General features: G+C 41.5%; 1 protein-coding gene across 10 annotated transcripts in view; it reads left to right on the forward strand.

Annotated features, from left to right (window-relative positions):
- The window catches only part of dmd (dystrophin), a 163,669-nt gene that overhangs the window by 51,581 nt on the left and 98,772 nt on the right, over positions 1-13,316 (forward strand). For all 10 annotated transcript variants that reach the window (XM_061836804.1, XM_061836826.1, XM_061836843.1 and 7 more), the window contains 9 exons: positions 577-727; positions 812-931; positions 3,980-4,081; positions 4,219-4,326; positions 4,868-5,047; positions 6,660-6,829; positions 9,763-9,886; positions 10,264-10,342; positions 12,073-12,185. In XM_061836804.1, the coding sequence (XP_061692788.1) occupies positions 577-727; positions 812-931; positions 3,980-4,081; positions 4,219-4,326; positions 4,868-5,047; positions 6,660-6,829; positions 9,763-9,886; positions 10,264-10,342; positions 12,073-12,185 (1,147 nt within the window). The remainder of the gene's footprint in view (positions 1-576; positions 728-811; positions 932-3,979; positions 4,082-4,218; positions 4,327-4,867; positions 5,048-6,659; positions 6,830-9,762; positions 9,887-10,263; positions 10,343-12,072; positions 12,186-13,316) is intronic.

A 13,316-nucleotide genomic window follows, 5' to 3' on the forward strand; every position in this document is an offset into this window, starting at 1 on the left:
GAGGGGGGCGGTGTCAGGTAAACTAGGAAGTAGAGTGTGTCGCCTGGTGTGGCTGAGCAGCACCTCTTTGTGAGAGGCAGTGTGCTGCCGTGTTGAAAAAAAAAAAAAAAAAACGTCAGGCTGTAGTTCACAGGGCTCACTGTTTTCCTCTGCGCTGAGAGTGTGCGAAAAGTGCGCCAATCAAGATTTGGGTTAAAACATTCTGGATTGGTCCTCCACCCCCCTTCCTCCTGAAAAGAAACAAAAAACCAAAAGTAATGAAAAATGGGGTGGATGTAAAATGGAAAAAAATGTGAATTAGTGAATCTACGGGTGACGAACCACGAGCATGTGGGCATTCTTTTTAATTGCTTTTTCTCCATCGCTGACTGCAATGCTGATACCCAAAACCGATCACCACCACACTTGAAACAAGACTTGAAACGTGTAAATCACATGTTATTTCTTTATCTCAAGTTAATTTCAGGGACTTTACTTTTGATTCACCTCTTCCAGTTTTACACGTTTTTTCTACACACATATGTACCTCTATTTAAACACCTCTGTTCACTGGTATAAACTTGCCCCACTCTCCAGACTCCACCAGGTCTTAATGGACCTACAGCACAAGCAGCTGCAGCAGCTCACAGACTGGCTGGATGCAACAGAGGCACGGATCAAGGAGATGGAGGCTCAGCCGCTTGGTCCCGACTTGGAGGACGTCAAGCAACAAGTGGAAGAGCACAAGGTGACAGCCGCCTTCAACCTATTCCATCCAATAAACTATCCACGTGCTAATGGAGTCACTTGTAATTCCCTGATCACCTTGCAGCTGTTGCAGGAGGACCTGGAACAGGAGCAGGTGCGGGTCAACTCGCTGACCCACATGGTGGTCGTGGTGGATGAGACCAGCGGAGACAGCACCACTGCTGCCTTGGAGAGTAAACTTCAGGCAAGTGGGGGGACTACTTCTTTATTACAGACTTAATCGTGGCCAAGATTTCAGAACAAAAAAAGCAAAATTCCCCCAAAACCTCTGTAAAAATTTAGACCTGATCTGCTACTAACACAATAGCGACGCCAGTGTGGCAAATAATTCACTTACATAAAACATTTGGGAAGCAGAACACGTGCCATAGATGCTGCATATAATCACACAGATATATTAAGCGCTGCTTCTTGGTTTCGAGTGGAGCTTTTGTTGCAAGGCCGCCTGCAGAGCACTTTATTGCAGAATGGAGCACAAGCACGCTAAATGGATTCGAAGACGAGGACTGGAAACATGCAAATACAAGTTGACTTCTTCTGGTTTACCCCCTGCTGTGCCCTGGCATTTTTTGGGGAAAAAGATTTGACTCTTACGTCTTGGTTGCCTCGTAATTTTGGACATTTATAGCCTCATGTTTTTTTGAAACAACTTGATTTAGGGGCCATTTGGACAAGACAGCCTTTGAACTGAAAAATGTGTTTATAAGACTACAGCCACAGCCTGAAATCATGACTGTTTCCCGCTAGACTGAAAATGTTTCTGTAAAAACGGAGGTCAAGCGTAAGAATGTTCCAAAGTGTCACAGCCAAAATGAATTAGGAGCGCGAGTGTCAGAGTGGCACATAACTTATATTTGACACAGTTGAAACATTTTTCAACTCATCCATACTTGACAGTGTTAAGACATGCAAAGCAGCGTTGGACAAGCTCTTTGTAAAATGGAATCCATTGTTACCAGGAACACAATAATTATCACAAACAACATATATGCATATTACAGCACAGTGGTCTCCAAACTATGGCCGGAGCGCAGTTTGCGACCTGCCACCGACTTCTAAGGGCCTGTGTCATGTACGAAAATTCACAAGTGACATGGAGAAGAGATAGCGAGGGTGGATGACTTCAAATATTTGGGGTTAACAATACAGAGAAATGGAGAGTGGGGTAAGGAAGTGAAGAAACGGGTCCAAGCGGGGTGGAACAGTTGGAGGAAGGTGTCTGGTGTTGTATGTGACAGAAGAGTCTCCGCTAGGATGAAGGGCAAAGTCTATAAAACAGTGGTGAGGCCGGCCATGATGTACGGATTAGAGATGGTGGCACTGAAGAGACAACAGGAGGTAGCAGAAATGAAGATGTTGAGGTTCTCGCTCGGAGTGACCAGGTCGGATAGGATTAGAAATGAGCTCATTAGAGGGACAGCCAAAGTTGGTTGTTTTGGAGACAAGATTCGAGAGAGCAGACTTGGATGGTTTGGACATGTTCAGAGGTGAGAGAGTGAGTATGTTGGTAGGAGGGTGCTGAGGATGGAGCTGCCAGGCAAAAGAGTGAAAGGAAGACCAAAGAAAAGGTTGATGGATGTGGTGAAGGAGGACATGAGAACAGTGGGTGTTAGAGAAGAAGATGAAGAGATTGGCTTAGATGAAAAAAGATGACACACTGTGGTGACCCCTAACGGGACAAGCCGAAAGAAAAAGAAGACTGCCTACATACACTGGGTGTCAAGGCAAGAGAAGTTAAACTGAAGAACAATTTTGTTCTCACCTCACAGCTTCCATGACTCATAGATCACTCAAATAGTCACAAAATTTCTGTTCCCAGTGCCCTGATGCAAAAAAAGCCATTTCAGTAAGAGTTACAAGTACAGATTATATACATGTATAACAACTCAGCCATTCCAATTCCATTATCAATACTGCTTACTGAGACAGTTCCTTATCGATTCTTATCGGATGAGGGAATGAAATAGTACAAATAGGTTTGTACGCTTTGACCGTTTGACATCTTCAATTTTGGATAGAAGATAGACCATATCCAGGATGCAATTGTAATCCAAAAAATATCCTTGGATGGGGGGAACAAAAGTTTGCAACTTAGACCAAAAAAGCTCAATGTAGTTTCCAAAATATCAGAGAGCCTTAGGAAATTGTCCAATTCTGCTGTTATTGCTACCATGAAAATTATTTTTTGGAGGTTTTAAGCCGAACTGATACAATATCGTGAAACACTGATCCTTAGAACCTTTGAAGGAGAAAGCTAATGTTGATCATTCATGCTAAGATATGAACTCTCTTTTAATCCACCAGGTATTATGACATATTTGGGAATATTTACAGTCCACATTTTGCATTTATGTAACTTGATCCAGAAGTAATTCAAACAAAACATATTTGTTTTGTCAAAAAAAAAAAACAGACTTGGAGCTGTTTATGTAAAATACCGATTGCATATTGATACCGTAGAAATGCACTTTTTAGAAACTGCCACCTCCAGAGGCAGTCGAGGGTTGCACACCAAAGAGAGGTGAGCACGATGGCTGGTGGTCACCATTCAAATGTTTTCCTCCTCCTTGCTTTTCTGCCATTTTTGCCAATTCGCGAGCCTAATCATGCCTGAGTATGAGGACCTTCAGGATGAGGAATCACCAGATTCCCATCTCATGCTCCACCCCCAAATTGCATGAATTGTATTCTTTACTTCCATTTTCTGCTTTGTTAGCTAGGTTAGCTTAGCGCAGATTGATCTTGTTTTGGTTCAGAATGAAAAGATGTGATTTTGCTGCAGCTCAATGAAGGGCCATATCTATTCTACTGGAATACAGCTCAAATGAAAATCCTTGAACTTTTTGCTTTTTGAGTAAGTTTTTTTTGTTTGTTTTTTTAAGAATAATATGTAATCCCTTTTCATGTTTCTACTGACGCTGATGGATTGGTTTTAGTGTGTTTAATTAAATAAATGGAAGGTGAAAAATGTTAAAATGGGCTTACATCATTGGAATTTTTTGTATGCTGCTCTTGTTAGAAAAGGTTAAGACTGTTTGAGATGGCACCTAATGCAGGCTCCTGCTCCTTTTTATCCCTTCAGGACAGCAGCCACCCTCCAAATTAGGGAGCTGTAAGAATTTAATTGGCACATGACAAAGTGTAACTACACTATAAGCCTTCAAGGCACCTCATGAAAAATGCTAATGTTTTAGCCTCTCCGGTGGGCTCATTTAAGAGGAAATGTGTGCAGGTGCTGGGTGACCGCTGGGCAGCTATCTGTAGATGGACAGAAGAACGCTGGATTCTGCTGCAAGAGATTTTATTGAAATGGCAACACTTCACAAATGAACAAGTACGGTCTCTGTGAATGTTGCTTGTTTTCCTCTTTAATTCAACATCGTCCACTTGTAAATGTAAATCCTTTGTGTTTGATTACAGTAAGTATAACGCTGCTGCCTTCTGTTGTTTCCCAATTTTCTTTTCCATCAGTCTTTATTTGACTCGTGGCTGACTCAGAATGAGGAGTTGGTCCGGTCAATCAAGACTCCCGATGTAAAGGACCATGCTGCCATGGCGGCCTGCCACCGCCATCTTGCTGTAAGTCTCGCACAATCATAAACCTTAAGTTTAGATGTACTTATTGTTTGTGGTAGAGCAAAATAAAAGTTTCAGAATTGTTCATATGTCAAACTGGTTTACAAAATGTAAAATAGTGTGATTCTAAAAATCTGTAATGGCTCGCTTTAAGGGTATGCTATGTCAAAAGAAATCATTGGATAAAATGTTCAAACTGTTCATGCTTGTTAAGAACAGTTCATTTGTATTTAACTTGTCCAAGAAGGGCAATATGGTTCCATTGTTTTTTTTTTTTTTTCTTTAGAACCGTTCATTTTCAAATATTTTTATTTTAGATTCTTTCATTTAACCAGAATTTTCACATTTAAACTGTGCGTAATATTTACAATGGCTTATAATAATATTGAACATTTTGGTTATTATGGTGGTACTTGCAGAGCTAAGATTTTTTTTTTTTCTTTTCAGTTGTAATACCATTGATCAGAATTGACTCGCCTCGTTTAATATTCACCAAATTGATGCATTCAGTGCATGGTTATTTATTTTGTTTATTGTCCACCAGTTGGTTAAAACAGAGCTGGACATGAAGCGTCCTGCGTTAGACAAGCTGTCCTCCATGAGTCAGGACCTGCTGTGCAGTCCCAAGAACAAGGAGGTGGCCAGCAAACTGGAAGCTAGACTGGACAGCTTCAGCCAACGCTGGGATCGACTGGTTCAAAGTCTGGCTCTCATAAGCTCCCAGGTACAAGATCACTTTAGGCCCTCTAAGGCAGAGTCGAACATAATTTGGAAATTACATATGAATCCATTTTCCGAGCCGCTTATCCTCACAAGGGTGGTGGGAGTGCTGGAGCCTCTCCCAGCTACCATCAGGCAGGAGGCAGGGTACATCCTGAACTGGTTGCCAGCCAATCACAGGCCACATGGGAGACAGACAACAGCCACACTCACTATCACACCTAGAGGCAATTTAGAGTGTCCAATTAATGGTGCATGTTTTTTGTGATGTGGGGGGGAAACCGCAATGCCTGGAGAAAACCAACGTAGGCAGAGGGGAGAACATGAAAACTCCACACAGCCGGGGCTGGGGTTTGACCCCCAGTCCGAAGAACTATGAGACTGACACTCTAACCAGTTGCTGCAGTTTTTTAATGATTATTATGATTGCTTTACCTTAAATGTTTTCCTGTTACTTAACATTCTGGGTCATAGGCACCACCATTTTTTGAAACAACCATTTTTTTTTTAATGTAAAAAAACCCCATTAGTCACTGATGGTGTAGTGGTACACACGCCTGCGTTTGGTGCAGGCAGCGTGGGATCGATTCCCGCTCAGTGATGTTGTCGATATCTGTCCAGCGACTGACTGGTGACCAGTTCAAGGTGTAGTCCATCTTTTGCCCGAAGCTAGCTGGGATAGGCTCCAGCTCTCCCGTGACCCTTGTGAGGATAAGCGGCTTGGATAATGGATGGATGGATTGATGGTAAAAAAAAAAAATTACAAAAAAATAAATACCACGGGACTCACAGCAATTAGCTTTGTAACGTCATCTCTGCCGAATCCATCCATCCATTCATTTTCTATACCACTTGTCCTCAGTTGGGTCACGGCCACGCTGGACGCTTCCCCAAATGACTTCGGGGTGCGGTACAAACTGAACTTTTTTTCCTTTTGCTGAGTCATGGAGCTCAATTTTTTTTTTCTCTTCCTTTGGATGACTAAAATGGTTTTAGTCACAGGACGCAATATATTGAGAGACACCATTTCAGAGCATAATTGCCACTATTAAAAATATGTGTGTGATAAAACAAAATGTTTTAACAATTACGAGGAAGCCAAGTCAGAATAATCCCATTTCCAAAAGTCTATATTTGTTGTGTAAATTGGTATTCATGGGGGTGGGGGGGAATAAAATGGGTAGTCCTCAAGATCTTCTTGCTATTACGAGTAATATTTAATAATCACTTTTACTGCAGCTACCGCTACATACTGTATTGAAGTCACTGAACATATACTGTACAACACTGTACTGTATATACTGGAGTTGATTGAAGACTCTACTGGAGTTGTATTGTAATTTAGCCGGCTAGTGTGTATAGCAGATGCCCTCTTTCAAGTTGACGTACACACACGCACACGTTCAACTGAGCCGTCGTCAGCGTTATCAATTTGTGTCTGCTCAGTTGTTTTGCTCTAATCAATTCAGATGTTTACAAATTATTGTCATTGATCCTTACATTTGGATTTCGGATGTAGAGTGGCTGTAAAAAAAAAAAAAAAAAAAAAAGTTCCCCGTAAAGAGCTAAAATGTCAAATTCCCATTCTGTATCTCTTTGGGTGTCCACATTTTCAGCTCTCACCAGTCGTCACCACGGAAGCCCCCCAGTCGGAAACGACCCACTCAGTCACGTCCAGTGTTACCAAGGTGACGACGAGGGAGAGCGTATCGGCACTACGCCAAGCCCGAGAGTCACCGCCGCAGAAGAAGAGGCAGGTGGTCGTAGATTCTGAACTCAGAAAAAGGTTAGTGCACTTCAGATTAACTTTGGTCAGGTGTCAATCACACCTAAATCGAGTTTTCTAACTTATGTGCATTATTCAGTTGCATGCACCCGTTTCTGCTTACATATCTGAGCAGGTAGGTGTTGACACTCAGCAGATGTTAATCGTAAGCTTTTATGATCGTAATAAATGCAAGCTTGAAACGAGCAAGCTTACAAAATCACTGTCCAATGTCTAATGACACAAAACGCCACAAAAACTTTGAACAGGTCATGCGCAATATGAGGATTACAGTATATACGGAGTATCATTAATTTAAAAAACAGTGGTGCCATGAGATACAGTGAAGAAAATAAGTATTTGAACACCCTGCTTTCTTGCAAATTGGAGGGGTCTGAAATTTTCATCGTAGTAGTCTCCACTGTGAGAGAGATAATGTAAAGAGAAAAATCCAGAAACCACAATGTATGATTTTTTAATGATTTATTTGTGTGATACAGCTGCAAATAAGTACTTGAACACCTGTCTATCAGCTAGAATTCTGACCCTCAAAGACATGTTAGTCCCCCTTTAAAAGTCCACCTCCACTCCATGTATTATCCTAAATAAGATGCACCTGTGTGAGGTCGTTCGCTGCATAAAGACACCTGTCCACCCCATACAATCAGTAAGACTCAAACTTGTAACATGGCCAAGAACAAAGAACTGTCCAAAGACACCACAGACAAAATTGTACAACTCCACACGGCTGGAAAGGGCTACGGAGAAATTGCCGAGCAGCTTGCTGAGAAAAGATCCACTGTTGGAGCAATCATTAGAAAATGGAAGAAGCTAAACATGATGGTCAATCTCAGTCAGAGTGGAGCCCCATGCAAGATATCACCTCGTGGTGTCTCAATGGTCCTTAGAAAGGTGAGGAATCACCCCAGAACTTCACCACAGGACTTGGTCAATGACCTGAACAGAGCTGGGACCACCGTTTCCAAGGTGACTGTTGGTAATGTATACTAAGACGTCATGGTTTGAAATCATGCATGGCACGGAAGGTTCCCTGCTTAAACCAGACATGTCGAGGGCCGTCTTAAGTTTGGCAAAGAACATTTGGATGGTACAGAGGAGTCATGGGAGAAAGTTTTGGGGTCAGATGAGACCAAAATGGAACTTTTTGGTCATAATTCCACTAACTGTGTTTGGAGGAGACGAATGATGAGTTCCATCCCAAGAACACCGTCCCCCCTGTGAAGCATGGGGTTGGTAGCACCATGCTTTTTTTTTTTTTTTCTGCACATGGGACAGAACAACTGCACTGTTTCAAGGAGAGGATGACTGCAGCCATGTATTGGGAGATTTTGGGGAACAAGCTCTTTCCCTCAGTCTGAGCATTGAATATGGGTTGTGACTGGGTCTTTCATGATAATGACCCGAAGCACAGAGCCAGGAAAACCAAGGAGTGGCTCCGTAAGAAGCATATCAAGGTTCTGGCGTGGCCTAGCCAGTCTCCAGACCTAAACCCAATAGAAAATCTTTGGAGGGACCTGAAACTCTGTTTCTCAGCGACAGCCCAGAAACCTGTCTGATCTAGAGATCATCTGTGTGGAGGAGTGGGACAAAATCCCTCCTGCAGTGTGCGCAAACCTGGTGAACAACTACAGGAAACGTTTAACCGCTCTAATTGCAAACAACGGCCACTGTACCAAATATTAACATTGGTTTTCTCAGGTGTTCAAATACTTATTTGTAGCTGTATCACTCAAATAAATAGTTAAAAAGTCATACATTGAGATTTCTGGATTTTTCTCTTTAGATGATCTCTATACAAATCCTTTACAAAAAAATAGCACTCTATAAAATTAGATTTTATAATCCATATCGTGAAAACATAATTAAATACAATGCAAACAATGGAACCAATTTTGCCACATTTTTTGCTTCAGTTCAGTGGACATTGTGTGGCTTCTTCCAGTGTGTACAGAAATGCACACAAAGTGGAGTGAAAAATTCAGTAATAATTGAGGATAAAAAATTACATACCTATGTCTCTCGTTATATTGTCTTGTGTTCAAACAAGCATTGCTGAAAGGTTGGTTATAATACTTCGACACTGACGTTATTTCTCTTCTGTGCCGTGTCACATTGTAAACTGACTATTCAGGCAGAGTGGTGTGGTTGTTTTAAACACACGTAGTTCTCTTTGTTTTATATTTAGTTTGATGGTAAACGTCAAATGGTAGTGGAATTTTTAACAGCTTCTTTTTTAAAGAATCCGCTGCCTGCCACCACAAAGCGCTCGTATCTCAAAATCTGACGATCACGCCAAATGAACAAATTTGCTGGATGAGAGATTGTATCTTGAAAAACCCATAAATCAGGTCATTCATATCTCAGGGCACCACTGTACATTTATTACTGTGGTTGTGATTTGCAATGGTGTAGAACACGTTAGTGTGTTCTGCGATCCTCAGGCATAACATGGGAAATTAATGCATTGTATTTTTTTCCCCCATTAAGTTTTAATACAGATGATATATTTACTATAAATAAGATATCTTTGTTCATCCATCTTGCCAACGATGTATGTTGACAGGTAGATCAATTACCATAAATGACTTTACTAATTTTACGAGATGGCAGTAAGTACAATTAACCTGTGTATGCACTTGCTTGGATTCATACAAGAAAGTGAAAGCTTTGTGTTTAGCTAACACTAATAATTATTTTCTGAATAAACTGCGACACGTTCATTGTTATTTGATTATGAAGTATGTTCAGTCACTTTTGCAAATTCCATCATTTTAGTAACGGCTCGCTTTGATGGTAGGTAACTGTTTTTTGCATCGCGTTTATTAGTTTATTATTTTAAATGATGTAAATGTGTGCTCGTGATGTATTTTGTCAATTACAGTATAAACGAAACAATATTATCTTTAGTAAGAAAGAGTCTGTACATCCCTTAGATTTGACGTGGACTTCACAGAGGTCCACAGCTACATGACTCGAGGTGAGGCAATCCTGCAGAGTCCTGAGTTTTTGGTGACCCGCAAAGAAGGCAGCATTCAGGAACTGTACGACAAAGTACAGGTAAAACTTGTGTGTGTGGTCAAAAAAAAAAGATCATCAGGTGGACTTCATATATTTGCTTTTATCACATTATGAAGTAGACCAGTTTAGTTGGAGCATGTACATGCATGTGCGACTTTGAATCAATTTTTTTATCGCAGCAAAACCATCAGCTGACTGTCGGCGTCTCATGAAATCTAGCTTTTAAACCCCCCCACCCCGTTACTACGCAAAGGTTCAGTCGGGTATGGCCGTGTCACTCGATCTGCGGCGCCCCTGACTAATATTCAACTCACACACACAGTGTAGAAATAGACATTGTCCGTGCTTATTGTCTTGGGAGTGTTTTGTGGAAGACTAAGTTTCTCTGCCTTTTGCCCCGTCATTCTTTGTTGTAGCTAATAGAACGTGAACGACCGGAGAAGTATCGGAAGCTTCAGGAAGCCACGCGGACAGCACAGACCCTTGTTGAGCAGGGTATTGTGGATACACACTCGCACACTAGCATTCACATGCATTCACACCTATTCAGTGGGCACCCTGTCTGTCTCCATGGCAACGCCTCCACCTGTCCCACCCTGTCTCTTTGTCGCCATAGAAACACTGCTGAAGAGTCTGATCCGTGCTCTTCACTGCCCTTGTTGGGGCTGTGTAAAAGCTCCGATCTATTCAACTTGTAAATATTTCTCTTTTATTCCCCACCAAAAAGCTCACCTTCATCCAATAAAACATAATCTTCCTCCAGCTATGCACCTGTTGCATTTGTGAAAGTAATTTGTCTTTCTTTTCAGACTGTTAAAACATGGTCTCGGAGATCCAAATCAACGCAGCTCCCTATTTCAAACTTGTCTCTTGGGTCCACGCCCAGCATTTCTTTTTGACCTGTGACAGACTCGGCCATGAGTTTCTATGGTCTCGTCTTTATCAATCAATATTGCCATAAAGTTCCTTGAAACGTCCCCATTTCACCAAAAAGAAAATTGAGGTTTTCCGGTGAACTTCATTGTATTATGTAGATGTGATGATGCTAGAAATGCGTACTGGTCCAGCTCCCACAGTTTATTTTAAATACTTTTACTGGAAGGTGATAATCTTTATGGAAAATATGTGAAATTGCTGATTGAATGAGCACATCGTAGACCTTTACTGAGCAACAAAATTCAGTTAGCAAAGTAATTGTGAAGGGTTTAACAAATATAGTTAAAATGTCTTTAATGAGGGCAGCACGGTGGTAAAGCGTTGGCCTCACAGTTCTGAGGTCCCAGGTTCAATCCCGGACCCGCCTGTGTGGAGTTTGCATGTTCTCCCCGTGCCTGCATGGGTTTTCTTCGGGCACTCCTCCCATGTCCCAAAAGCATGCAACATTTATTGGACACTCTAAATTGCCCCTGGGTGTGATTTGTCTCAATGTGCCCTGCGATTGGCTGGCAACTAGTTCAGGGTGTACCCTGCCTCCTGCATGTTGACAGCTGGGATAGGCTCCAGCACTCCCCGCGACCCTCATGAGGATAAGCCGCAAAGAAAATGGATGGATGTCTTTAATGATGACATCCAACTACACACAAAATGCAATGGTCATGGTACTGTTGTTGACATACTGTACAACTTATAGATATGTCATGTTCATGAGCTTCTGGGAATCGGTGTGCTTCCTAGTTCCGAGTCTGAGCCGAACAGCTTCACAATTTTTTTTTTTTTTTAAGTAACTGTACCAAGAATAGCATGTTCCAGACTCCAAATAACAGTTTGTACTCCTCATATTTAACACTGCAGCCATGACGCATGCTCTTTGTTCTCTATACAATACACAATAGATGTGCTGGCAACATGGTTGCCGTGTGGGTATGGGAGAACTACTCATATTGTATATCTATGATGCGGAAACACATCAGTCCTATTCTCTGCCTGCATTGCGCCACAACTCCAGTAAACAAACGGAGTTTTGGCAATGACATTTTAATTGACAAACGGAAAATATTTGGACGCATTGTTCAGTCATGACGGTCCGTTTTATCAAGGTTGATGATGATAATAATTGATGTGGTCAGTAAAATAATTTCAGCAATGATTTAGAGGGTTTGATGTTTGCTCTTCACATTCAGACTTTATGAAAGGAATACGTCCGACATCAAATACTGCCACTTTAATAGCCCTGCAACTCTTTTTCTTCCCACATTGTATCATACCTGACCCTTCAACTCCACTAGAGGGGACTCGGGCTGAGGACATTTCCCAGGCAGCCGAGCAGCTGAACCAGCGCTGGGTCGGCTTTTGTGCGCTGTTGGCTGACAGGCTGGTATGGCTGGCGTACCAGACAAAGGTACACAGTACACACACTCATACTGCAGATGAATTTTTTCTGAGTGCAGGAGTTTGAGATTCTTTGATCAGAACCCGACCTGGCCCATTTTGTCAACTTCATAAAAACCTAGAGAGGATAACCAGTACGGAAAATGGATGGATGGATAGGATCATTGTTTTACAGAAACTAGGCAGTAGGCTCACGTATCAGTGCTGTGAAAAATTTCGATTCCCACTCACCAGCTTTATTGTTCTGTTTCAGAAGAACAGTTCTAAATATTTTAAAGCATGCTTTTTTCTCAAAGTCAACCCTCGAAAATTAGGGTGGTCATGATTTGTTTTGGCAACCAATTTAATTCTGATCATAACTGATTTCTGATTCGATTCAAAGGATGATATTGGTTAATTTAGAAAAACCGCATCTGAAACAATTGAGTGTCTGGAAATCGATTCAGTAACTTTTTAGCCAAAAATTCATCCAGCGTGACTCTGAGGGTAAATATGTGCATACTGGACAGTGCAGTTGAAATTTCTTAGATTCTTGTTTTTTTTGTCAGGGATTCGGATAAAAACCAATTATGGTCAGTAAATATAAAGATTTTCCTTATAAACTTTCCTTTCCTCTCTTATTGTGTTCTGTACTGTCTGTGTTTTCTCATTGACTGTGACTGATTGACTCTATTGCTTTAAAACAAAAACAAAGTGGTGGAACGGCAACTTAACGTTATTTATATATGTGTCTGCAGGCACACACACACACACACACACACACACACCCCTGGGACTTTTGCGCTGGTTGTGGGGCCACTCGGTTATTGCGACAAACATTTCGTGAATATGCAGATTGTTTCACCAACCCTTCACTCACGCTCTCATCCTATAGAGTTTATAATTTACATAATCACTCCCACCACTCTTCAGTTGTACAACTGGGTTCACAACCCTTGTCCTGCAGCTTTCTTCTCATTCTTCCTTGTCCTGTCCTTCCCTCACAGGGTGTTGCACGATCCTCCCATACAATACTCGGATATAATGTTTCATTATACTATATATAATGATGATGATATATAATGATTTTATTTTCCCATCTTGTTTACAATTACTGCTTTGTCTTTTGCCTTCTTTTGTCACTCCCTTCTAGAAGCTTTGT

Source organism: Syngnathoides biaculeatus, chromosome 2 (genome assembly GCF_019802595.1).
Source record: "Syngnathoides biaculeatus isolate LvHL_M chromosome 2, ASM1980259v1, whole genome shotgun sequence".
NCBI classification, from domain to species: domain Eukaryota; kingdom Metazoa; phylum Chordata; class Actinopteri; order Syngnathiformes; family Syngnathidae; genus Syngnathoides; species Syngnathoides biaculeatus.